Here is a 26,777-nt window from a genome sequence, read left to right on the forward strand (position 1 = left end):
AGATAAGAATGCCTACATGTAATTGTAATATCAACATCAAACACATACTGTATGTATATTAAGCAAAATATCATTCCCTCTGGGATGTCAAATCTTATATTTCACCTCTAAGCAGGCAATATGTGTATAATAATACACACTTTAGATTTAGTGTGGAATATGATATATTAACTAAACTAAAAAAGAGAGAAAATAAATATTGTTTAGTATAATAGTGGCCTCTAATCCAGAGTTATTGGTTCGAATCCTGCTGTGCCCATGTAAGCATGCCCATGTAAGCGTTCAGATGGCTGAACCTGGTAATAAGACTCGCTGTATCAGGCATGCGTTATTTCTTGACAGGTATAAAACTGTTGCATGTCGAAATACATTCCAATTAATTTGTCTAAACTAAAACTTCATCAGTGGACCATCATCATTATATTATGCAATGCAATGTACACACAATGCTGATGACACAATAAATGCTACAATATACATTTTTTGGGTTAAAAATAAATAATTTAGTATATTGCCTACTAAACTTGGACAATGGCAGTAAAGTTTAAAAAAAAATTGTATCTGGTTTTGTTTGTGAGCTTTTCTTATTTTTCTGCATTAGCTTTTAACAGAAATTATTTGTGCGAACTGCCAAATTGTAAAAATCTACTCAAATTATGAAAAATAACTTGTTATTAGGCTGGTCTAGTTTAACTTGCTCGGATAAGTAAGTAAAATCTGTACAAAATCATCCATGAATTATTATATATTCATATTTACTATACTTTAAAAAAATTTATATACAGTTTATATATTATAGATTCTTACACAAAACTAGTTTGAAATTGATTAAAGTAATTTAAATTACTTGAAGTTTAGTTAAGTAACTTCATTTGTTTAAGATGAGGAGCCAAAATATACATACACAACTTACAATTATTAGTAATTAACACACAATATTAAATAATCCTTCACAGCAAAGTTGCCCATTGGCTATTAGCAGTTAATTGACCAGTGACTTCCCATCTTTAATAACATAATTGCTTATAGTATAATATAGTACTTTGAGTAAAGTAGTTCACACTAGCTTCATATGCAGTGGATTACTTGCGAACAACTTTAATCTCCCCCTTTGTGTCAAATGTTCTCATAGGTCTGTCAAAAATGATAAGTGGACCAGTACACCCACTTTCGTTGATCCATAGGGTTATAGAAATATGCCGATCTTATAGCTATGTTTCTAGCGTCTCTACCTTGACTCAGTGGGATAACGCAGATGACTGCGGCCCCTGGTTTAGAAACCCTAAGTGGCCTCTGTTGTTTTTAGCATTTTCGACATATTTTAATGCCTGTTTTATCCTCTTGGCATGCACTGCTCAGGGCCGCCAAACCTCCACGGGTTTAGCCAGTAATTTTACGCCACTGCCTTGACTACAATTACTATATTATTTTATTTATTTCCAGTGTGTTATACTTTTGTCTATTCTATGTTACTGTATTTTGAATGTTTACTATAATTCATAATATTTAATAGGTTTAAAAAAATCTGTAAAAAAAATCATTTATTGAAGATAATTTGGTTTAAAAATTAATCTACTTCATGATCTATAATGACATTATTAAAACTTTATACTTTTGTCGACCATCTTTTATAACAATTTTAAACAAATCAGCTTGATTAGCTTTCCCCAAGCAAGACTATTCAGTAGAAGAAGATTTAAATAATGCATATTATTTTGGCTTTAAAAACATTTACAAAAGAATTATGATACAGTTATCGGTCTTTTTACAATAGATTTCATTTCATTGGACTATTTTGTAATTAATCGACTCCTTCGAAGCCTTGCGTATTCTCCACGGCTGTTCTTAGTTTCTCTCGTAACGTGTAGAAAGAATCATACGGGGGCAGATCGAGTCGGTTAAAGCTAAAAGAGGGAATACAATTAAACATTAGGTAAAACAATTTTGTTAAAGTTATAGGAACTAAAGGAATTTGTAATGAGCATTTACTAAGCAGTGAAGCAGAACAAACATTGTGAAATAATTTCCAATCCTTTTTTTCAAACTAATGCTTACATGATCAATCGACTTCACTGCTACCATAAAAAATGGTGTGCAAATAAAAAACAAGAATAATTTCTATTCATGATTGCCAGTGAAAACTCGTCTCGATTTTAGTAAATGTCTTATTTCTAATAGCCTTAGTTGAAAATTTTGTAGCATCAGTTTGGAAAAGTGACTTAAGTTCTTCAGCATTTTTAAAAAAAAGTAGAAACTAATGTCATTGGGGTTGCTATGTTTCATTTAAAAATACTGTCATTTTATACATGCATTCCACACTATCAAACCAGTTTGACAAAAAAAGTGTGATGTGCCCAAATATGGTATTGATATGATATCATTATGTCCATATATGGGCACATCATATTTTTTCTATATATATTTTATATTTTAAAAGAAATATGTAATTGCTTACCATGTGTGTGATCTTGGAAGTGCTGCTGGTGTTCCCCACTTTTCAATTGTAAATAATTGAGGTCCATTGCTTCCATAGAGATGGGCAAACCCATTCATAGGTACACGAGAGGTGCCGGTGACAAACTGCAATAGCCTAGCTCTCATTTCATTATCAAACATCAAAACAGCCTAAAAGTAATTAAATCAACACCTTAAAAACAATGTTTTGCTTGCAACTCTCACGCATAATGCATGAATCTCCGCATGAGCGCCGATTTTGTGTGCCTCACACATACATGGCTATTTCTCACGCATCCATAAAAAATATTCAGAAAAAAAAACATTATTTATTGTTGATGGTATGGTTGATGTTGATTCAGAAAAAAATGTAAACATAGAGGGTATATTTCGCTATTACTTTGAGTTATTATAGCATAGAGGGCACTATATACAATTTAATTTAATATCTCACGCATTGACAACTGAAAAAGTTGGCATGTCTATACAGGTGGGAACGGTAGGTTTTGTAATGAGATTTATATTATATATATATTTTTCATTTTTAGTTTATTACAGCATCGTAAACTAATATTTTAAAAATAACTTACACAATTTGATGATTTATACAATTTTACAAAAAAAAAATACAAACATTGTTACAGTATCACATAGCAAGGCTGTATTACCTTCCAAAACCACTGGATGACTATATGGTTGTCATAGTAACCACCACGATATGCAGAGTTCCTTTTCCAATCAGCAACACTTATCTCTGTTAATCCACCAAGCAGTAGCTGAGATCATAGAAAAAAGTTCAGAAATAGTAATTAAATTAATCATTTTTCATTTCATATATTTCAGCAAGTCAGGTTACAAATTACATTATTCTTTTAATGATTAAAATTGAAAAAATAAAATTAAATTAAAATTAATTAAAATTAAATTGTTTACCTCTAGTTCGTTAGCATCAAATATGGTAACCATGTTAAGCGGAATCAGTTCACTAAAACCCTGAAACAAAGAAGCAGTATAATACTTTAAAAATGTCATCGATAAAATGAAATTTTAAAAGAACACGTTCTCAGACTACCCAAGTCTTCTGGGAGCTGCAAGAGTTTCTCAATCTATTGGAAAGTGCCTGGTATTACTATGATGTCAGAGATTTGTTCAATAGCACCAACAGATGTATTGCCCTACTCTGACATAATTTTTACTTTATACTAAGTACATTGTGAATACTTTCAAAAAAAATATGCAAGTAATTCTCGGGCGGGATTCAAACTCAAACAATTAGCTTAACACCCCAACGCAAGCTACTCCACAGTAGTACAAACAATATACAACCTTCTCTGTTTGGATGTTTTGTGATTATAGTCCCCTCTATAGTTTATCCCCGCTTTTATAAATTCTCCTGATATTTTAACTTTTCCAAGTTCGGAGCTCTGTTTTTTGGAAACGGGACATTTAGGCTCAAATTTAGTTCCTTTTTGGATATTTTGTGATTATAGTCCCCTCTATAGTTTATCCCCGCTTTATAAATTCTCCTGATATTTTAACTTTTCCAAGTTTGAAGCGCTGTTTTTTGGAAACGGGACATTTAGGCTCAAATTTAGTTCCCTTTTGGTGGAATTACTGTACAGTAGGCAACACTTACTGCCTTGAAACTATTCATTTGTTTTTCAATCCTTGTAATGAATCGGTAGTCAATGATAAGTTTGATGTACTGTTCTTTGTTTTGATTTGTTACTGCTAAGTCAGCACCATTAGGAAGAAGAGGAATTGTACGCGTCTGAAACAAAAACCAAATAGTGGAACTATTAATAAACTATATAGTTAGTAAAGCTCTGTCTACACTACCAAACTAGTTTGACAAAAAAAGTGTGACGTGCCCAAATATGGTAGTAATATGCCCAAATATGGTAGTGGTATGACATCATCATGTCCATATATGGGAATCATTTTGTCACATAAAGTTTGATAGTGTAGACAGAGCTTAAGTCAAAATTATCCTACTGCAGTTACTGCATAACTACATTTTGTTTACTATTAAATATGTATATGTAATTATTTATCACCATTTGTTGGCATATCATACATACTGTTTTTTAAAGACCGACTCAAACTTCTGCATTGAAACTAACTAAAATCACACGTTGTTATCACAGTTAAAAAGCATAGTTACTGTAGTAACTGCTAATATTATTAAAAACTACAACACAACTGCTTTGTTATACATCATTTAAATATGAAAGTTTGCATACAAAAATGTGAGATAAAACAAGCATTTTTGTATCACAAATGTACCTGTCCAAAGCTCTCGTCATCAACAGCAAACATTAGCTCTAAATCTTCAGGGTCGTTATCTTTAATCCAAATTAATGAATTGTAATATTCGGAATCCTGTACAAAAAAACAAGTAAGTGAATTAACAGTATTTATTTTGCCTTTATACTCAAATACACATCAGTACAATTCTACATAATCCATAATTAAATAATTATTATATATTTTTTATTTTCATATGCATCCAATAGCAAGTAACTCACCAACTACAGGATGGATAAACTATTTTATAATTTATTTATCTATTAAATAAATTAAGTCTCATTTGAGGCTTAGGGAGTGGAGTTGAAAGTGTCGTGAGTTACAACCCTGGAACTAGCTCAGGATTCAACCCTGGACCTTGAGATTGGAAGGCAAGGATGTTAACCATCAAGCTACAGCTCCACAACATTGGTATTGGATGTGTAAACAAGTTTTTTTTTTAAGTAGTACATACCACAGGTTCCATATCGTTTAATGTTATTGGTTTCTGCAACATCATCTTGTAGAAAGGACGAATGAAAAATGCTAATAAAAAAATAATTATTAATAATTAGATAAATAAATGAATTTCAACATTTTATTGCACACTAAAGACTCAGGTGCTAGGCTACAAGTCTATAAATTATTAAATAATAATATAACTCTTTGTATGAATAGTTAGATATTTAAGCTCAGCCTTTTAAAGGGATGCCTAGTATGAATGCAATTCCATCTCACATAATGAAATCATGGATTTAATCTATGCAGATCTGCTCCATAATTAGATGCAAAAAATCCTTTGCATATAAATCCGCCCACCTCTATAACTTGATAATTAGAAATTGTTTATACTGCTTTGTGCAATGGTCTCTGTCTTTTCATTTATGTCTGTATAATATATTATTTTGTGTCAAAAGCTCAAATTGTGTGTATGACCAGTTGTAAACATGACTGAAGTATATTCTACATTGGATTCTTTGTAGGTACATTTTCCAACTATCTGATATCCTCACAATCTAACAACAGGACACTGAGCTCGCCTTGCCATGATAGGAACTTGTAACAGTCCTTTGATCTTATGTCTGGCTGCGACAAATACCAACAGTAATTTACTATGTACATAATATTTTCCGCGACATAATCTCTATTAAGTGGTGTGGAACTGATTGTGTCAGGTACAGGTAAACATGTTGTTAGATTGCCTTGATATGAATCAACAATATTCTACACATTTCTCACACATACATTTATTTTCAAATTTGTTTGTGCTTTATTTTATCATTATAAAATATATTTATTTTAATATAATTTTTATTGTTACATGTTTATGTCTCATCATGTTGTATTTTTGTGAGGGTCCCTAATGATCAGCTTCGGCTGGATGGACCACCCTTGTAAAATATTGTTGAAATAAATATATAAGACATGATCTCCTGCAGAAACAATGCCTTCCCACTAGACCATAATATGTATCACCAACAGAGTGTCACTTACCATCTAATAATTTTCCATGGTATACTGCCATGCCTGCAACCCGCCCAATGAATTTAAAATAGTCTAAGTGCTGCTCATTACATATGCCTGAATCTGGATTGATTTGCAATGTGTAGTTATCCCTACAATAACAAGAATTAAAGAGAAAATGAAAAACAATTAGTAAGCCTTGATAATACATGTCTAAAAAATAGAAATAGGGAAAGAAAAAAATAATGTTGAGTCCTTTGATTGATCGTTTTTATTGGTGTTGTAAGACTGTTACAACTTGTTATTTTGTTTGATGTTTTTATCTGTGTCTATTTTATAATTGCTATATATTTGTTCAAATACCAGAATTGGCTGGACTTGTTATAAAATATATAATAAAAAAAAAACCAAATACATTGTTCTTCCACTTTGATTGCAAATGTAGTAAAAAGGCTTAAGGCCCATTTACACTAGGGCGATAACGATCGGCGATAAATAGATAAACATGCATTTTTCTTGGATAAAACGAAAGAAATTAGAACAGTTTTCGTTCTAGAACTATAGGATAATCAAGTATGCTGTATTTGATAAAAATAATATTTTTGAAAATTCAATCAAATGACAATAAAATCGTTGTATTGTAACGATATTATTGCTCTTACTAATCATGACGTCATTTGGTTGGACGTGTGGAAATATTATTTTCATTAAAGGCAGCATAGATGATAATCCTATAGTTCTAGGATGAAAACTTTTTAAAATTCTTTTGTTTTAGGTATGGAAAATGCATATTTATCGCCCTAGTGTAAATGGGCCTTTACTTACGTAGCCGAGTATTCAAAAAGACCATAGTAAGGGTTAAACATTTCTCTTGACAGCAGAAAGAACCATTCCCTAATATAAAATAAAGAAGAATTTTATGCAATGCAAAGTTGTTAAAACCCATAGTGTGTGCCGTCTATAACAGCTTTATTCCACAGATAAATTCAAAGAACTTAATTTTTTAATGAGCCTAGGCCTTAGCCTTTGACATACAAGTCAAGTGTGTTGTAAGTACAAATAATTATTGTTTGTATTCGTGAAATGGGGAAAATAATTTACAGTACTCTTTGAAATCTGCATTGGTGGTCTATTAAGTCATATTTTACTGTATTTATTTTTATTTTATTCATTTCGGCAAACACATTTATACAAACATACAGACAAAAAATAGCTATATTGCGCCAAGGATTGGCAAAAGAGGCTTCTGTCGCCGATTAGGCATGCCACTCCAACATAAAAGCTAAAACAGTTGAATATAAGCAATAAAAGACAAACAAAGAACAAGAATTTTTTATTGAGTCAAAACATAAAAAAAGAAATGAAATGTCATTTGAACTAACCTTGCAACTCCACCATAGTCAAGACCAACTTCACCTTTGAACTCAATCCATAACCTGGCCTTCAAAAGATCTGGATTGGTTATGGACATAATTGCACGGAATGAATCCTCTAGGATGGAATTCCTTGATAGCTTGAGCTCAAAACGATTTGGAATATTACTCTACACAAAAAAGATAATATGCATTACTTAAAGACCCCTTCCCTGCAATTTTGGACGTTTTTTGGAAAATAATACATATATATCACTTTAAAAACATTAAACCATGTCATTCCTTGTCTTAAATGTAAATTATGATAAAAAGTGAGAAACAATGCACTACCTAAGTAGCTCGCGGCGATCGACCTCTCGTGGACGGTCTTAGGCCTAGCCTAGCTAGGCTTAGTTTTGTAGGCCTAGCTGGTAAACATCGATAACGTACGAACATCGTACGCTAGCTATATACCTAGCCTGACGTTGTATAGTTGCTGCATTAATTTTCTTTCTATTTTTGCCAGACTCCGTTGATACAAATTGGGGAAAACCCGGTATTTTCGCTGAAAAGTTAGGAGTCTTCCATTTGTTTTTGCTTCACGATCGATCGAAAAGTGGGCGAATTACAGGTGAAAAACAAAAATATCAATCCTCACGCAATGCATTTTGGGATTTATAGCGGGCCGCTATAATTATTAGAATCGATTTATTTTTCACATTTTTAACCGTTTAAAGACGAAAAAAGTTATCGCAATAGGACCATATAGTATTATTTTTACATTAAATATAGTTTGTGATCTTAAATTAGATCTAAAAAACGTAGGGAATGGGGCTTTAACAATAATTTATTTATGTAATGGTACAAATAATAGCATGCGAGAAATGATAAAAGATTATATTTCAATGAGGCAAAGCTAGAAATGTAGCGATACCATTATGAAACTTCCGACAGGCAACTGGAAATTATCTAGGCTAATTCTGTTCCTTTCCAATGATTCCATGTCTTATAGAAATGTTCCCAATAATTAATCAAAATCATACAAACGATCTAAAGCTGATTTAAATGCAATTTGGTCTAAATTAGTAAATATATCTCTCCAAAATGTCTCTCCGTCGCGATACCAGTCATAGACTCAAATTTCGCGGCAGAATTACAAAAATGAATAGATAAAAAATTTATTTTCCAAATGACCCACAATCGTCCAATCAAATGACAGAAATTTATTTAGGTGTTATATAAAACTGGTTATTAAACAAGGCAGATTTTACAGATATTATAAAAATTCTAAATGCAGTAGAACCCCTCCTTTTGAACACCTTTATTCTGAGGATTCTCTATTAAGGGGCCACTTTCCTGTGAACGGAACAAGGGAAATATATCTTTTAACAACATGGCTAATTCCTATAAAGGTAGCATTCCTAGTAATGGAAAATGTGTTAATAGGTTTTAAAGGTGTCCCTTTAATATGGGTTCTTACTGTATTATCACTGTTTATACTTAATTGTATGTAGTTGGTTTAGGGTCAATCTGACAAGTCATTAGAGAGGTTTCGCAATCTTACGAATACGATAACGAAAACGGATACGTCACGCACACGTATTCGTAAGCCATAAAAAAATCTGTTTCGCATGGCAACGAAATATTGAGGCGCGTCCAAAATATGACTGCGGTAAATTTGAGCGAAGAGCAGGTACGTGTTGCTTGGTGCTTGGCTGCCTAGGCCTAGAGTAACATCAAAGCGAGTGAGGACTCTAAAAACTGCTATTTATCAAAATTGACTTGGCATTTTAGTAAATTACTTTAGTAAATTACTTTCAATAAATCTATAATTATATTATAATCATGAATCATTCCTGATTCAAATGCAAAATGTGCAAAATAGATCAAAAACTATACTCGTTTTGTAGTTACGAATATGACTGGTGATATTCGTCAACACGAATACGCTTTACAAATATGAAATGGGGATCAGCTCAAAAGTTTCACAAATGTATGACGTATCCGTTTTCGTTATCGTATTCGTAAGGTTGCGAAACCTCCCTACTATGCATGATAATACCAAACAGTTATAAATGTCACAACAATGAATGTTGAACGGAATCAAACCACAGGTTTGGTGCAACTAAGTAAGCTCGTTTTACCAAGGTCACAGGTTAGAATATAGAAAAAAAACTGTTGTGAGGGTTATAACATTTTATACTAATTGTAAACTTACTGGTTTTTTAAGATGTGATTTGAATAGGTCATATTTCCTCTTGTAATCTCTAGAGTAAGGTACAGGCTAAAAGAAATGAAGTCAAAATTATTTATTTAATTATTAGGAAAAGGAAACCAATTATTTTATCTTACTTTGTCATTGTCCAGAAAGCAATCAGAGACAACAACATAGTATGACTTTTAACACACATGTACATGCATTTCTGCCTACATATATGTGTTTATTGAAATTGTAAACACACTGCTCTCAATTAACCTTTGTGCCTAGTAATTTGGACTGATAATACAGGTTTTACAACCAAATGCTGTTTTCTGTGAATATAATTAAATGTGTTGTGTAGCACTGTGTAAATTAAATATTAATAATACTGTTAAATTATTGAAACAGTGAATATATTCAGAACATGATCTCATAATCACGTCATGCATAGCTCATCAGGTAATGTTTTCTATGTACTACCTACGAGCATATACAGAATGTTCAACTCGGTATTTATGTGGTCTAGAAAATGTTGTGAAAGCAAAAATTGCTAATAATTAATTAATTAATTAATTAATTAATTAATTAATTACCTCTCCACCAACAGATGCAATGTTAATGCGAGGATCTTCCCATTGGGTGCTTTTGGTTGCTGAAAAGAAAGTAAAAATTAACTCAGTAAATCCGTTTATTAGTTGCAATAGTGGCTAGAAATAACAAGAAATAAGATGTTTAGGTTGAGGTAATGAATGACAAAAATTACTAAGCCAAATGCATGCATACAATAAATTAACATGTCCTGGGTCTTAGCTTTATATCTTACACTACCACTATTTCCTTACTTACTGTGGTCAATGAAAAATACCCTGCCATCTTCGTGAACTCTTTTCTCCCAGTTAGCCTATGAAAAAATTATAAGAGTTTTAAGATTTGGAACATGGAAACTTCAAATTGTCAGCAATGCCATTCTTGCTTACAGACATGAAATATAATGTCAAGTGTCATTATTAACTTACCGGAAGAGGTCCAAGTTCATCGACCTGAGTATTGTGTTTTCTTGGGTCATCCTTTAAAAAAAAAACCAAGAGCAAAGTGATGGATGTGCATTATTTAAAAAAATAAAATATTTTGCTATACAACGATTCTAACAAAAAAGAAAAATGCTCGCTACTCGTAATAACAACAATGTAAAAAGGAACAAACTTGTCTACAAGTCTACAAACATATATTTCCTACCAGAAACCTAAGCTCTGTATACACTATTTTATGTGACAATAAAATGTGATATGCCCATATATGTACATGATGATGTCATCACTACCATATTTGGGCATATCACTACCATATTTGGGCACATCACGCTTTTTTGTCAAACTAGTTTGATAGTGTAGACAGAGCTTTAGATAACAAATTGAATTAATTTTGACAAAGTATATAATTAGCAACATAAATGGGTACAAAATCTATGACTAAATATCCAGAATATCCTATGGAGGGTGAATTCATGGCATATTAAAACCTAAAAAATCTAACTAAAACTAAATAAAAATTGGTATAAACAATTATCACAGAAGACTATTTCTTTGTATAAATTAATAATATTACATCAAAATTATTTATTAATTCTTATTAAATTGTTGAATTAAATTATTTAAATTGTCCTGCAGACATATTGAAATAATGTGTGAAAATATGGAAAAATAAATAAATTTGGTAGAGTTTTTGTATCTGCCATGTATAATTACCAAATTTATTTCCTTATAGGATAATGAAGATGTTATTGAATTTATTTTAGGAAGGCTGCACTTCTGAAGAGTCAACGTCAACATCAACGTCAACTTTAGTATTACAATTATTATTATTCCATTATACAGTACGTTATTATAATATTTTGTTATATAAATATATAAATTGACCATATATTTTTTTCCTAACTCCATCACTCCTCACTAATTGCAGTTTCCTGAAAGACAAAACTCTTTCTCAGGAAATTAAATTATTGATGACATCAATTGTGTTCTATCATATCATAGTTTTATTTGGTATAGTACAGAAATATTAAATAAGATGGTCTATTAAAGGTACAGAGAGTTATAGTTAATGTTAACCTTTACAGTAACTCAAGTTTTATGAGACAGATTGAAAGTTAAATAATAAATGAAATAGTTTAAATGCTATAAACTCAAATGCAATTACAGCTCCTAATATACATATATTTAAAAAAATTATAAATGACCAAAGATAAAATATACTTGAAACTCTATATTTTTCATGAAATGTTTTTTTTTTTTTTTTTTTTTTTTGTACTGTAAATTATAACTTGTGTAATAGTATAAATAGTTTTGTAGTAAGTAACGGCCTTGTGAAAAACACCAATATGGTGATTCAAGTGTTGCATCCGTTTTTAAATAAAGTTGTTATTATTATTACTAGATGGCACGCTCGCTTCGCTCGCGTACCATCTAGGGGTGCTCACAGATGGTTCTCGAATACAGTAGAATCCACGGACGGGGACTTTTTTGGGACACTAAACAAAAACGGAAGTGTCCCCCTAATTGGGGTATTCAGAAATAGAGACAACAAAACCAATACTGGATTCCATAAAGGACAATTAATTTATGTGGATTAAAGAAATTAGGGAGAAATGGAAATGTATGTACGGGAATTGGGCGGCGGCACGTGGTGGTGGTGATGGAACCGCAGTAATAAAGTTGATTGTATTTATATTATAAGAACCAAACTAAATAAATAGACCTAGACATTCTGCGAAATGGAAATCGGAAATTCAAGCTCCTATTCAGTGAAAAATTAAACTGTAGTCTACCTAAATATTTAGGGCAAATCATCGGTTGTGGTGTTGAACTTCCTGTAAACATTTGTGTGAACCAAACTGGGTCGAATTTCTGTCATGAGTACTGATTTGTTGGCCTGTGATTTATGACGCCCAAGGGATCTATCTAGACTTATTTTTTAGAATAATGTACGTACCTGTCAGATACAATTGTCTTGTGTCGTATAATAAATAAGTACTGTAATAGTTACTGAAGTTACTATTACAATCTCGTCAATGAAAACACGAAAATGTATATGCACTTACTTATGAAAACGTATACAGTATTATACTCAGTTATTGAAACAGTAGGTTTAAAAAAGTTTCGTTTGTCTGTAAAATGATGTAATCAAGCTGTTTACATGAGTCTTAATTTATAAGCACATCAATAATAAAATAGTTTATCTATCCTGTAATTGGCGAGATTATGGTCGCTGTTGAATGAAATAAAGCCAATCGGTATCATATTTGTACAGAAACGTTTTCGCGGCCGAAGGGTGTAACCTAAATTCGTTGTATTATCGTCAAGAACTAACTGTAACTAAACTTACATAGAAAGTAAGGTATCATAAATTTGGCCTTAGCACTCGGGGGAGTGGCTAAGATGAAGTCCGTGGGACTACTAAATATAAATTGTAATGAACCTCGAGGGACATAAATAGGAATATTTCATGTTTCATTATCAATGTATAATAAATGGAAACTGTTTACCGATTCAAATAATAGAAATTGGTTTTTAACATTTTCCGAACCTATTGCAAGTTTATTCTCAAAGGGCCCATATATTTACCTACCGTATGTGTTAAACCAAGGGCTCATAAATTTACCTACAGTACTTGTGTTAAACCAAACTGGATGTTCCATTCATCGCAAATCAATACATTTGTATAATCGTATATTAAATCTATCAAAATAGTATTTTTTAAAGAAAATCGGCCTGTCTTCAACATTATGATGGTGTACTCTAGCAATCTATCAAAATAGTATTTTTTAAAGAAAATCGGCCTGTCTTCAACATTATGATGGTGTACTCTAGCTGTTCAACCGGTTTTCAGCTATTAAAAACAATTATCGTAGGAGGAGATAGGAAAATGCGAAGCCTCCTCGCTATGTAACATTAGGGTTGAGGGATGGGAAAGCGGATAGGTACAAAGAGGAACAATTTTTAAATATATTCTTTATCCACTGAGTAACGAAATATTTTGTTCATGTTTTATAGGCCTATAAATAATATACCTCTAAATACAGTAGGCCTAAAACATTTGCGATTTAATACTTTGTTAAAACTGTCACTGTCATAATCGATTGAAATATTAAAGTACATGTCACGATACACCACTACGACGTTTATATTTTTGGTAATTATTAATTAATACAAACGTTGAGAAGGAACTGTCAGTATAAAGTTTATTTGTATATCTAACAGTAGAGCCTATCCACAGTCTCAGTAATAAAGTTTATTTGTATATATTTTTATATTACATCTAACAGTACGAACATTCACAGTAAGAAATGTTCGATTCAAATGAAAAATAGTTAATAGGTATTTACAGTATTGTCAAAGTATTGCAAGTTTATTCTCAAAGGGCCCATATATTTACCTACCGTATGTGTTAAACCAAGGGCTCATAAATTTACCTGCAGTACTTGTGTTAAACCGAACTCTGGCAGACTGAGAGATTGGGATGTTCCATTCATCGCAAATCAATACATTTGTATAATCGTATATTAAATCTATCAAAATAGTATTTTTTAAAGAAAATCGGCCTGTCTTCAACATTATGATGGTGTACTCTAGCTGTTCAACCGGTTTTCAGCTATTAAAAACAATTATCGTAGGAGGAGATAGAAAAATGCGAAGCCTCCTCGCATTTTTTTGGCGGGTATTTTTCAAGATGGACATCCATTAGACAGTGTATACCACGATCGGAAAACACCCCTATTTGGGGCAAATCTTTGAACCTAAATTCGTTTTAATCGTCAATAACTAATTATCTAACTCAATTTAATTAGTAAACAGGGTTACATCAGGCGGTTAAAATCAGTACCGAAAGTACGAACCAACTTTACATACCATCGAGTGAAAATTCTAGAAGTAAGGCGCGATTTACCGAATTTTGCCCTTACGTAAATTTATATATAGATTATTATTTATTATACATGTTTCTTTTTAATGAAAGCAAAATTGTTCTAATTTAAAAAAAAAATTTAAATCTCACCCAAGTGGTCTTGCGTGTATTGTGATTGATGAAGAACCAACGACCAGTTGATGGCGCTTTTTGCATCTGCCATCCTGCCGGAAGTGGCCCTAGAGGGTCATCAAATGGTGCATCATGTGGTTGATGACCTTGTACTACAGTTTCACCAGCACCATCAGCTGGTGGCTCATCTTCATGGCTCAGAAGTCTTCTGGCTTGATAATTGGCACGTGCTCTGTCATATTGCGATCCAGACCTCTGAGGTACATCAGGTGCAGCTCTAACAAAACAAAATAATAATAATAATAATATTACGCCGGTTTCCATCACAAATTAGATGCTCATGGCGCATTGACAAAGCAATGAATGAAATCATATAGTAAAGTCTGAGCTGATGATAAAGGTCTTAAGCTTTGATTTAAAAGAATGTTAAGAACTTCAAAGTAAGTTTTTATTTGTTACGGTTTCCAAGTTTTGGTACTATGAAATATGGAATAGAGAAAGACTCTAAAAGTTTTAAGTTGAGTGCCCAAGCAGTTAAAGCAGGGTACCGCATCCGATAGCTACAAAATCAGCAAAGGTTGAAGATTCTTCTTGACCATTGCTGTGGTGGTACTATAGAACAAGTTTTCTGGAGGTCCAGTGTACATATCTGGCTTGTGTGCACTTTAAAAGAACTCAGTGCATCATTCAGAAAAGTAAAAAGTGTATAGGTCCATCTCAGCCCCTGTCTGAGCACAGTTTGGTAGCATCATTCAACAAAAGTTGTTTATGTAACCTCTGGTCCATCCTGGCTTATTGCATAAAGCACATTATAATTATCCATAATTAATAACTTAAAAGGGTTATTTTTTTAAAAGACTTTCAGAAAATGTTTTCTAGCAGAATCGAGTATACAGGAAAGACAATGAGGTACCTAATATGATGGTTAAAACTAAAAATCGAAACTAACTACTTTGTACAAGTAAAGTACATACGCAGTTGGTCTGTGCCACTGTGTTGTTCTTGTATTGTGACACAAGAAAAAGACCCTTCCATTGGCATCTGTTCTCTCTTCCCATCCTGGTGGTAACGGTGTAGTGTCTTCTTGTCGAGGTGATGCTGTTTCAGAATCAACCATCTCCCAATCAGGCTAAATAATATCAATAAATAAATTGAATAATATGGTTTTAATAAATAATAAGAATTTCGAACATTTAAAAACCGCTCTTTACCGAAGTCTCACAGTGCAACATGAAAATAACAACTATTGAAATAGGTTAGTTTTCAGGAGATTTAAATTTAAAAGAGGATGGAGTGTAATGGATGGAACGTGGAAGTACAATATAATACAATATTGTAACTTACATCATCGGCCATCTGACTGGATTGTAAAGCAGCACCACCTGTGTATGCTAATGTCATCCGTAAAAAACCTTTCACCCGTGACTTTGAACTAAAACAATTACAAATTAGTATTATTATATAATAATGTTAAAAAATGTATGTATAATACTTGTCAGAAAAAAAGTAAAATAAGGGTAACTCGAAATAACAACACTGTAAAATTTATTTGATCATTTTCAAAAATTTGCTAGTTAGACTAATCCTTTTTTAGAGATTGTGTACATTTTTACTGTAAACAAAGGGCATAAACATATTTGAATTGACCCATGGGTGGCTGAAATGTTTTAAAAAAATCATTGGAACTGAATATTATTACAAAGCAGAATACAAAAACTATAGCGAGTGAGTGGCTGAGCGGTTAAGACGGTGGAACCGTAATCACGTAGCCATAACATCGTCAAGGGTTCGAGGCTCACTCACTCCATGGTTCTGGTGGTAGAACGAGTCTTCTCGGATAAAGACTATTATAAGCTCCACATCTAGCTCTCGTGCACTTTAAAGAACCTAGTACATCTTTTGAGACGTGTAGGGGGTTACCCCGGTGCACTAGTACATCACAGCCACTGATCATAACTGGGCCCTCTGGGTCAATTTAATTCAACCATGTGCGACTATACACAAATGAGGTTCTGCACAGTATAGGATGATGATAACTAATTAATAAACTAGCTGAGCCTGTAATAACTGAATGTAGGTTTACCTTCTTGGTCTAAGTATATAATCTTTATGGTTGTTCCATGTGTTGGCATTTTCAGGTAGAACTATGTACAAAGGAATTTGAACTTGTCCTAAGAAATCATCTCTGGTCTGTAAAAGACAATTTATTTATTTTTTATTATTTTTATTACATTTTCTCTAGGCACACAAACAAGTACACAACATTACAGAAAGCTGAACGTGCATTAGTACCGTTCATTATAACCATGAGATGCCTAATTGACCAATAAAATTGCAAGAATACAATCAGCTGTGTTATAATAAAAAACAAAATAATGAATATTTAAAATAGATAAAACTTGAAATAATAAACTTACAACTTTGTTTTCGTCAAACACTTCAAACAGTAGCTTGTTTGTTGCATGATTCACCTAAAAATAAATTATTTTCATATTAAAATGTTATAAATTATATAATTTACCAAGAGAGTTAAGTTTTTGGTTTTTTTTATTAGTCAAACCACCAGTGATATACTGGAAATTATTAGAAAATATAATTAATCTTTTAAAATTGCACACATTTCAGATAATGTTATTCATTTACTTAATATTTCATTAGTGTTATCTTATCAATTGTATGTGAAACACTGATATTAAGGCTTTCTAAGGAATTATGCTATGCTATGCTGTTTATCTGTCAAATAAGTCTAATAGTGGCTCCACTGTGTTGAATTAGCATCATGAATGCATAGCATTGTATACAAATCCATGCATCAATTTTGCTAATCATGTTGTACAGTTTAAGCCTATAATTCTCATACATGCAAGATTTGACAATTAACTGTGTTTTATTGTAATTTGGTATTTAAAGATTTGAAATAGTTAGAAACAAACAGTAACTGCCAGCTAGCTATCTACAGGTCATTATATATTATAAATATTTGTTTTTATTTCAACAATGTCATATTTAAACATGGTAGCACTCTACAATTTCACTTACATCTTCAAGTTAATGTAGCTGTCTACACTATCAAAACTAGTTTGACAAAAAAGTGTGATGTGCCCAAATATGGTAGTGATATACCAAAATATAGTGTAGTGGTATGAAATCATCATATGTCGATATATGGGCACATCACACATTTTTATCGCATAAAGTTTGATAGTGTATACAGAGCTTAAATGTGTTTTATTTTAAATCTAGTTTAATATAACAAACTCATTTTTAAAAATTTATTTCAATTTCATGGAATTAGATGCTTTTCTTCTTCTTTTCATCTTTATTTTGGTTATCTATTTATTTGTGTGCGTAAAGTGCTTAGAAACATTGTATAAGACTACCTACATTATTAATATTATATATACAGTACAATTATTTATATAAAACAATCCTAATTGAGAGAGTTGCTTATATCTAGCTTAGCAAGGTTTCTATCTTGCATTACTCTTGCATGATTTGCACATGCTACTTCTCAATTATAAGCAAAAACCACAAAACCATTATTACTTACCCTAAACGAGAAACTTTCATTCCATCTCGGATTCAATGTCTACCGAAAAAAATATAGAAGAATAATTAAATTGCTATATTAAAAACATTTTTTTTAAACTTTATTTAATACTTTTTAATAGTATTAATTCAGGGGCCCCTCTTAAAATGCCACTTGTTGAGACCCTCTTAAATTCCAATAAAATAAGAACAAAAACAGAGAAATGGACAATAGGCTTACAAACAAATCCAAAATGCTAACAAAAATATCTAATCTATAAAAAAACCAAATTTGCATAAATTAATTTAATTTAAGTCAAGTCAGGTCAAGTATCATTTATTATTATTTGTTTTAAGAAAAAAAATTATGTTTGCTCTGTTGGCGGAGCACAATATTCAACAGACACAACACGAACTCAAAAACAAAAACATTACAAAAAAGTGTCTACATTATGTTTAAGGCTCTAATAGATCCTGGAAAGAAACTATTTGTAAATCGTGCCTTATTGGCCTTAATAGAACAAAATTGCCAACCGCTGCGCATCAACTGGAACATACTAGAGGCCGGATGAAGTGAGTTAAGATGTCACAGCAATATACTTAAAATACATGTTATATTATAATATTAAGTATTTCAAATATATAATTTCAATTAAAATTTAAAAACTGAAACATTCTCTAAAACAAATTGTGATAAAATATAAGTTAAAAAAAGTTTGATGCTTTCGACCTATATTCTCAGTACAAAAGACTATTCATTCAATTAAAATAAAGTATCCTGTACAAACAAATAAAATAACAAAAGGCATTCAGTTTTAATAACCAAACTTTATATAAGAATCAGAGCAAACCACATCCTTTCCTCAATCATTCTTCGAATGAAGTTCTAAAAGTCCCTAAAATGTAGTCATGAAAACCAGAAACTCTCCAAAATCCAGACTTTATCTTGGGGTTAAAAAGGTTCAAAATTCTTTTTTACCATTAAAACATATTACTATATAATACTAGACTTTCCAGAATAACTAGAAATTAGCTCAGTCCAAGGGTGTTAGTATTTGGAGAGTTTAACTATATTAGTACAATTACTGTATACCACTCCCAAGCTAAAAACAAACCTGTTTTGTGTCGAGAGAGAAATTCCTATTTATACATATCTGATTAAGTAACTTTGGGAATACTGTTTTTAACATAGGTTGCATGTAATGCACTGCCAAATGACAACCCATGTTAAATGGTTAGTTGAAACATAGGCTCTCTCTTATGTACCGTACTCATGATGACTCTACTATATATAAAAAAATATTATTTTTACTTTTAATTTTTATTACCTTTTTTCTAGTCTTAGTCTGTTTTGATAGTATTTCCTCTATGCTGCCACCACCTTTGAGAAGGGTAATCTTAACATAGGGATCACTGTGTGAACAAGAAAAACAAAAACGGGTATGAATTATTGTTTTATCATAGAGATATCATATGCAAATCAATAAAATATAAATTTTTGTTGTTTTGAAAATTTGAATTCCATATGAATTGCAATGATAATGTACAGTACAGTCTATTCAATGAAGAGATGGACAGACCATGGCTATGAAATACAATGGAACAACATATATTATTTATTTATATTTATTATAGTTAGTGTATTGTATAGTCATCAGCATATATTATGTATTATTAGTTAGTGTACTGTATAGTCACCAGTGAATAATGTCAGTAGGGAAGAGAATAATATCCAAAAGTGTGGTGTAACAGAGTCTTGGATTTTAATAAGTAATAAGAAAAGCTAAATTGAATTTTATAAATCGTAACAAAAAAATGGCTAGAAAACCCCATGACCAGCCTGTAACTAGTCTGTTTTTCTGGATATTTGCATTTTACCAATAGTAATTAATCACTGTCCTATCATATACTTTAGGTGGTAACCCCCCAGATACAGGGGTAACCCCCTACTCGTCTCAAATAATGAACTGGTTTATTATATAGATGCGAGAAGACTTGTTCCAGAGTCGGCCTCGAACCAATGCCGATATTGTATTAACAATCTTAAACACAAGGTTAGTGTTATTGTTAATGTAATCATTTCCAGTAAAATTAAATTATGGGACAGTAAGAAAACTTATCTACTGGTCAGAGGACCTCTGTAAAATAGTAAAAAGTATTGAGGCTTGAGATATATTACACTCTCTGTCTACACTATCAAACTTTATGTGACAAAAAAAAAATGCACATATGATGTTGTCATCCCTAGCATATTTGGGCATATCACTACCATATTTGGGCACATCACACTTTTATGTCAAACTAGTTTGATAGTGTAGATAGAGCTTTACACTCTATCTTATTATCATAGCCGGTCTCATCAGGTATTATGTGATGATGTACTGTAATTATTGATGTGATGATTATAATCCATAACACACAAACACCAACAGACAGACACTAAAACAACAATCACTAATATTAAATCTATTTCAACATATACCTCATGGAATTGAGCTAATATTATGACAAGTTTCCAATACACTACACACATTAAATTACAAAATGTAATCATTCATAATTTTTTTAATATGTACTGTAAGCCTGTTTTAGTTTTTTTTAATTATTTGTTATAAAATATAAATTATTTTTATTTATATGGGTGAAGTGTTAGAAAACAAGGTATACACTATTAAAAACAAGGTATACAAATAGGTACAGTACAACTACTAAATTTTGTCTCTTTTCATAATCATTTAATTAAATTACAACTCATTTCAGGTCAAAACGTGTATCTGCTAGTAAAAATAAGACCCAGTAAAATCCTATTAAAGACACAGAATCTAACAAAGTTGTCCTCCAAATATGCATAGTGTTAAAACATTTCCTGAATGCCCCAAAATAGCGGTTCTACTATATTAAATTAGTAATAATTTATTTGTTTGACAACAAATGTGATGTGCCCAAATAGGGAGTGATAATATGCCCAAATATGGTAGTGATATGACATCATCATGTCCATCTACTGTATATTGGCACATCACATTTTGTCACATATTATAAAGTTTGATAGTGTAAACACTTCAAATTAAAGCTACCTGTACCACCTTCCCAAAATATTAACAAATCCACTGCAATTGTATGTACATTTAAATACAGCAAGTGGTCAACATCTATTTAGTATATAATTCTGTACAGTTGAGGTTTTTAAAATTTCAGTGAATAAATTTTATATTTTGATATAGTATTACACTTAATATGATGGTATCAACATAAAAATTTAAACACAATTTTGACCCAAATAATAGTAATTCATGCACGTGGATATCACGTTGCCGATGTTCTCGTTGCAGGCATCAATAGTTCAGTTGTTTGGTTGTATGTATTTTTGTTACTGTTATTATGTATATGTTAAGGGGGGATGTGGATAGAGGTGCTTGTCACCTGTTCATCCCTTTCTTTTCGCTGCATTTTTTTTTTTTGTATGCAGTGATAAAGTTTAATAAATAAAATAAAAATAATAATAAATTACTAATGATGAATGATAATACAGTTAGTATTACTAATATTATTACTACTCGGTGATTCCCAATACAAAAAACCTGTGTACTAATGTTTCAGTATTCATAAGATGATTCACTCACTTTCTCATTATAATTTTCGTTAGAGCAAATGATGAATATAACTTAAGTTTTCATTATAGAGACAGAGTACTGGCTATAGACACAGAGTAATGTACAATTTCTTAGAACATCAATTAGTTTTGTATGTTGTATGGAAGGCAAAAGAAAGCAAGGCTAACATTAGAACTTGGAATCTTGTACAAGTACAGCAATAGATATTATATATGTACAGTACAGTAACTACAGTATGTACAGTAGCATATATCTGCAGAGACAGTGGTGTCTCCAGGATGTTTAAATAGTGTGTTTAAGGGCCTAACAATAATAAACTGAACCTAATACCATGTCTTTAGCATTTTGTAAATTTTAAAATTGAGGGCTTGGATCCGCCTATATCTTGATGATGTGCCACTGTTGTATGTAACTGTACTTAAACTGTGTAATGTAATTGTATTTAAACTGTGTACCATGTAACTGTACTTAAACTGTGTACCATGTAACTGTATTTAAACTGTTTACCATGTAACTGTATTTAAACTGTGTACCATGTAACTGTATTTAAACTGTGTACCATGTAACTGTATTTAAACTGTGTAACATGTAACTGTACTTAAACTGTGTACCATGTAACTGTATTTAAACTGTTTACCATGTAACTGTATTTAAACTGTGTAACATGTAACTGTACTTAAACTGTGTACCATGTAACTGTACTTTAACTGTGTACCATGTAACTGTACTTAAACTTAGTACCATAACTGTACTTAAACTGTGTACCATGTAACTGTACTTAAACTGTTTACCATGTAACTTTGTACTTAAACTGTGTACCATGTAACTGTACTTAAACTGTTTACCATGTAACTTTGTACTTAAACTGTGTACCATGTAACTGTACTTAAACTGTGTACCATGTAACTTTGTACTTAAACTGTGTACCATCCTGTGTTCAGTTATTTAACTGTAACATGATTGAGTTGAGATAGAGTATGTACCGCAATTGAAATAATCTCAAATTTGTATAAAAAACATAATGGTTTAATTGAATATTTACAGCTTATGAATGCCATACCAAATGGGTGGAAAGAAATTATTAGAAAAGACAATACAAATAATCAAGATGTAGGTAATAATGACTCATTGTTGCATAAGAACATTAAAGGATCTATCTACTATAAATATTTTATAAACAAACGTTCCACTGAACCAGGTTCACAAAGAAAATGGGAATGTGAGCTAAATAACGTAGAAATAGATTGGAATAAAGTATGGTATTATAAGGTATACAAGATGAAACATATAGTTAAAGTTGCTCAATTCAACTTTAAACTCTTACATCGAATATTACCGTGTAAAAAAAGATTAAAATTATGGAATTTGGCAGAAAATAATTTATGTGACAATTGTATAAATCAGATAGAAAGTGAACAGCACATGCTGTTTGAATGCAATGCCATTCAATGGACATGGCACAAATTTAAAGGTGTGCTGGCTAATTGCTTTCCAGCTGAAGATAATATTACATGGTTTAAAATTGTTACAGGAACTAAAAACAAAATTGTAAATGAATTGATTTCTATGTTTTTATTCTGTATAAGGTACACATAATATTCAATGGTGGAAGAAAAGATAAAGATGATAAAAAAAAGATCTGGATTCTTTTCACTGCTGAAGTTAAAAATCTAATAGAAAATGAACATATGTGTAACTTCAATAAGGCACAACGTAAATGGGGTGCAAAAAAGGAAACTCTGTTACAATTGATAGCATGAATATAATCTGTATGAAGTGTTTTTTTTTCATGTTTTCTAAAATGCAATATGTTTTGTTTATTTCCCAATTACAAATTGTATACAGAAGTAGAAGTACAGTAGTATTATAATAAGATGTCATCGGGTATGAAGCGTCTCACATACACACAGAGCCAAAATGGCATCTTGGACTTGCACGGTGTATGGACTCTAACCTTACGGTTTTCATTTAAATATTTCATTCCACTCTATCATCCTTATCTAGTTTTCAAACTTTTGCATTCCTCTTTTTTCATCTCATCCTTTTTGTCTTGGTGAAAAGGGAGGATATTTTATATTCCTCCTCTGAGTTTATAGCCTCTCTACCAGAACATGAACAAGATTTTATAAGTACGTTTTTAATGACAGTTCATAGACTTTTATTACCATCTTTTATCTTTATATTTTAATTAACATCTTTTTAAAATTGTAAATGAAAGCATGGTTATTATATTGAAATCAATCATCTTTTTATGTAAATATGCCTACTTTTTAACTACTTGTTAACTTGTAACAATCTTAGTAATATACAACAGAAATAGAAATATTCATACAAATAATTAATTGCTACAATGTACCTTTATTTTATATATAATATATATACATATAAATCTGAGAATTATAATAAAAGTGGGAAGACCCCACACAAGACAAAAAAAAAAAAAAAACTGTAACATGATTGTACTAAGTGTGTGTGTGTATTTATACAATATAACTGCAATATTGGAAATGATTATTACAGTATATATAATATATATAATAATACAATACCTGGCTCCAAATATGTCCTTCTTGGCAAGTCCAATGCCTTCTTTAATTTTGACCTTCAGTATTGATGTTTCATCCTGCTCCTGTTATAACACAATTATTGATATCATATTTACTTTATTCAAACTATGATACTGATGATAACTATTCTTTCAATCATTCTTCATAGCCTGTTTTTTACCAGTCTTTTTTAACTTAAAGATTTAGAATAGAAGAAATTATTTTGTTAAATTAGGGACGATGATTTAATTTAGTATAAATAATTTAACACCATTCTATACAAAGTTTATCAAATTATAAAATATTGTACATGTTATAATAAGAGAAATCATATAATAAATATATTAAAATTACATTGTACAGTCTGTTATTAAATAATGTATTTTGTTTTTAATTAATATTGTTAGAATAGAAATAATGTTTGCAACAGAATTGTTAGTTTATTAATTTTAAAGAAATGTTAAATAATGAGAAATGTAACTTGTTAAATATGAAGATACAGTTTATAGACAAAAATATAAAAAATAACTGTTATAAAAAATGAAAAAAGTTTTTGTCATTTGTTTTACTGGGTTAAACATAAAATAGGGTAAAAAAATCACAGATTAAACTTCATAATCATAATTAATCCAGCACTTTCATGATTCAATCGTCTATACAATACAATATACAATCTATACAATACTGTACAGTCACTTCAATAATATATAATGCTTGTCAATTGTATGACCCACTATACGACCCCCGGGAGAGGTGCGTCATTTGTCCGATGTGTGTCATACTATTGAATACCATGACGCAACCGTGCGTCAAAAAGATGACGCACTCATTTTGACGCACTGTGACCATGTTGTTTATGATATGGTGGGTGGTAAAGTGACGGACATTGACACACCTTGTTCATTGATGTGACGTACCATCTAGGTTTTTTGACGCACCCCTGCGTCAGTAATTATTTGTAAATGACGCACCCATGACGCACCTCTCCCGGGGGTCGTATAGTGGGTCATACAATTGACAAGTGCATAATATTGTGTTGGACCTTGGGGTGGTGGGAGTGCTCTGGGATGGTGGGCGTGTTAGAGGGAGGTGGGAGTGTTCTGGGGTGGTGGGCGTGTTAGAGGGATGTGGGATTGGTGGAGAACCACACTTCATGCCACAACAAAAATACAGACAAAGAAAGCAACAACAAAAATACAGACACAGCAACAACAAAAATTATTAAAATGTTCACTGTGTATGATCGATGTGACACAAGTACTAGCTTAGATCATGTAAGGCTAGTCAGTAGACTAGCACATTTAACCACGATTTGACTAGCCTAGTCTGAGCTAGGCCTGGGCCTGGCGTCTTGGCCTACTTTAGTTAGGCCTACGATAGGCCCGCCCACCACACGTCACACAGACAACGTATGGCTTGGCAAAAATACAAAGCTTAATGCAGGCTACATATAAATATGTATACATACCGAATTGTCCATTGTATCTAACCCCCAGGAAGTGTTGATCTCTGTAAATTAGTAGGCTATGTTTCCTTCTGGGCGTTGAATTTGTATTTAATGAGAACAAGAAAACAGAGAAAATGAGGGCCAACACAATTGAATTCGAGCGGAATGTCGAGTGTAAACTTTCGACGATCGAGCGTTGAAATAATATACGGTTTTCTATACAATTTCATGACGCTCGAGTTTCATACTCGAGCAGATTTACGTTGTTTACATTTATTACGTCACAACATGAACATTACACAATTCCTTACTCATCGTAGATATTTTACAAATTACGTATTATTTCTGGTGGAGTACTTTTCCATTCTACTCATAAAATTTTCCATTCTGTTAATAATAATCAATTTTAGCCTACTAACACGGTTTATATTCTGGGTAGTCTACTTATTAATAAAATGATAGAGCACCATGGGTAACCGGTCAACGAGCTTTGTGGGTCATCAGGCCAGCATTTATAAAGCTTAAATTTGGAATGGTCAATATTGATACATGATACTTGAAATAAAATTATATTTTCTTATATTAGGCGGCAGGCTAATTAAATATTTCACTTAAATCAACAAATTTAAGAATCTTTATGCCAATATTTTAAAATATATATATCACTTTAATGTTATTTTTAATATCATGGGGAATCAACCGGGAATCAACCGGGAATCAAGTTTAGAGGTAGCCTAACGGTCATAAAAAAAAGTATTTACCATATCTTTAGTCACGTGTGCAAACGCGACTCGACTCTACAGCTCACTATGTCGGTGGGTCGGTTGGTTGGTTGGTCGGTCGGTAAAACTAACT

The 26,777-nt window shown here is 31.6% G+C and overlaps 1 protein-coding gene across 1 annotated transcript; it reads right to left on the bottom strand.

Moving 5' to 3' along the window:
* Positions 1-1,770: 1,770 nt before the first annotated feature.
* LOC140062732 (E3 ubiquitin-protein ligase NEDD4-like) lies at positions 1,771-26,122 on the bottom strand. Its single transcript, XM_072109056.1, has 23 exons — positions 25,944-26,122; positions 24,479-24,558; positions 19,644-19,728; positions 18,338-18,376; positions 17,205-17,258; positions 16,871-16,977; positions 16,132-16,219; positions 15,762-15,916; positions 14,806-15,064; positions 10,773-10,823; positions 10,603-10,657; positions 10,350-10,408; positions 9,775-9,840; positions 7,587-7,747; positions 7,030-7,098; positions 6,235-6,356; positions 5,216-5,286; positions 4,741-4,836; positions 4,091-4,225; positions 3,388-3,447; positions 3,123-3,230; positions 2,456-2,625; positions 1,771-1,904 (listed from the first exon to the last, which is right to left on the bottom strand). The coding sequence occupies exons 1-23, from the start codon at positions 25,953-25,955 to the stop codon at positions 1,802-1,804; spliced, it is 2,205 nt and encodes a 734-aa protein (XP_071965157.1). The 5' UTR covers positions 25,956-26,122; the 3' UTR covers positions 1,771-1,801.
* Between the last annotated feature and the right edge of the window lie 655 nt (positions 26,123-26,777).

The sequence above is a fragment of the Antedon mediterranea genome, chromosome 11, assembly GCF_964355755.1.
Source record: "Antedon mediterranea chromosome 11, ecAntMedi1.1, whole genome shotgun sequence".
Lineage (NCBI taxonomy): Eukaryota > Metazoa > Echinodermata > Crinoidea > Comatulida > Antedonidae > Antedon > Antedon mediterranea.

Coding starts and splice junctions, on each gene's coding strand:
- LOC140062732 (XM_072109056.1), bottom strand. Junction 15,917..16,131: donor CCAGTCAGATGGCCGATGAT/GTAAGTTACAAT, acceptor GATATTATTTAG/CCTGATTGGGAGATGGTTGA. Junction 3,231..3,387: donor TTGATGCTAACGAACTAGAG/GTAAACAATTTA, acceptor CTATGATCTCAG/CTACTGCTTGGTGGATTAAC.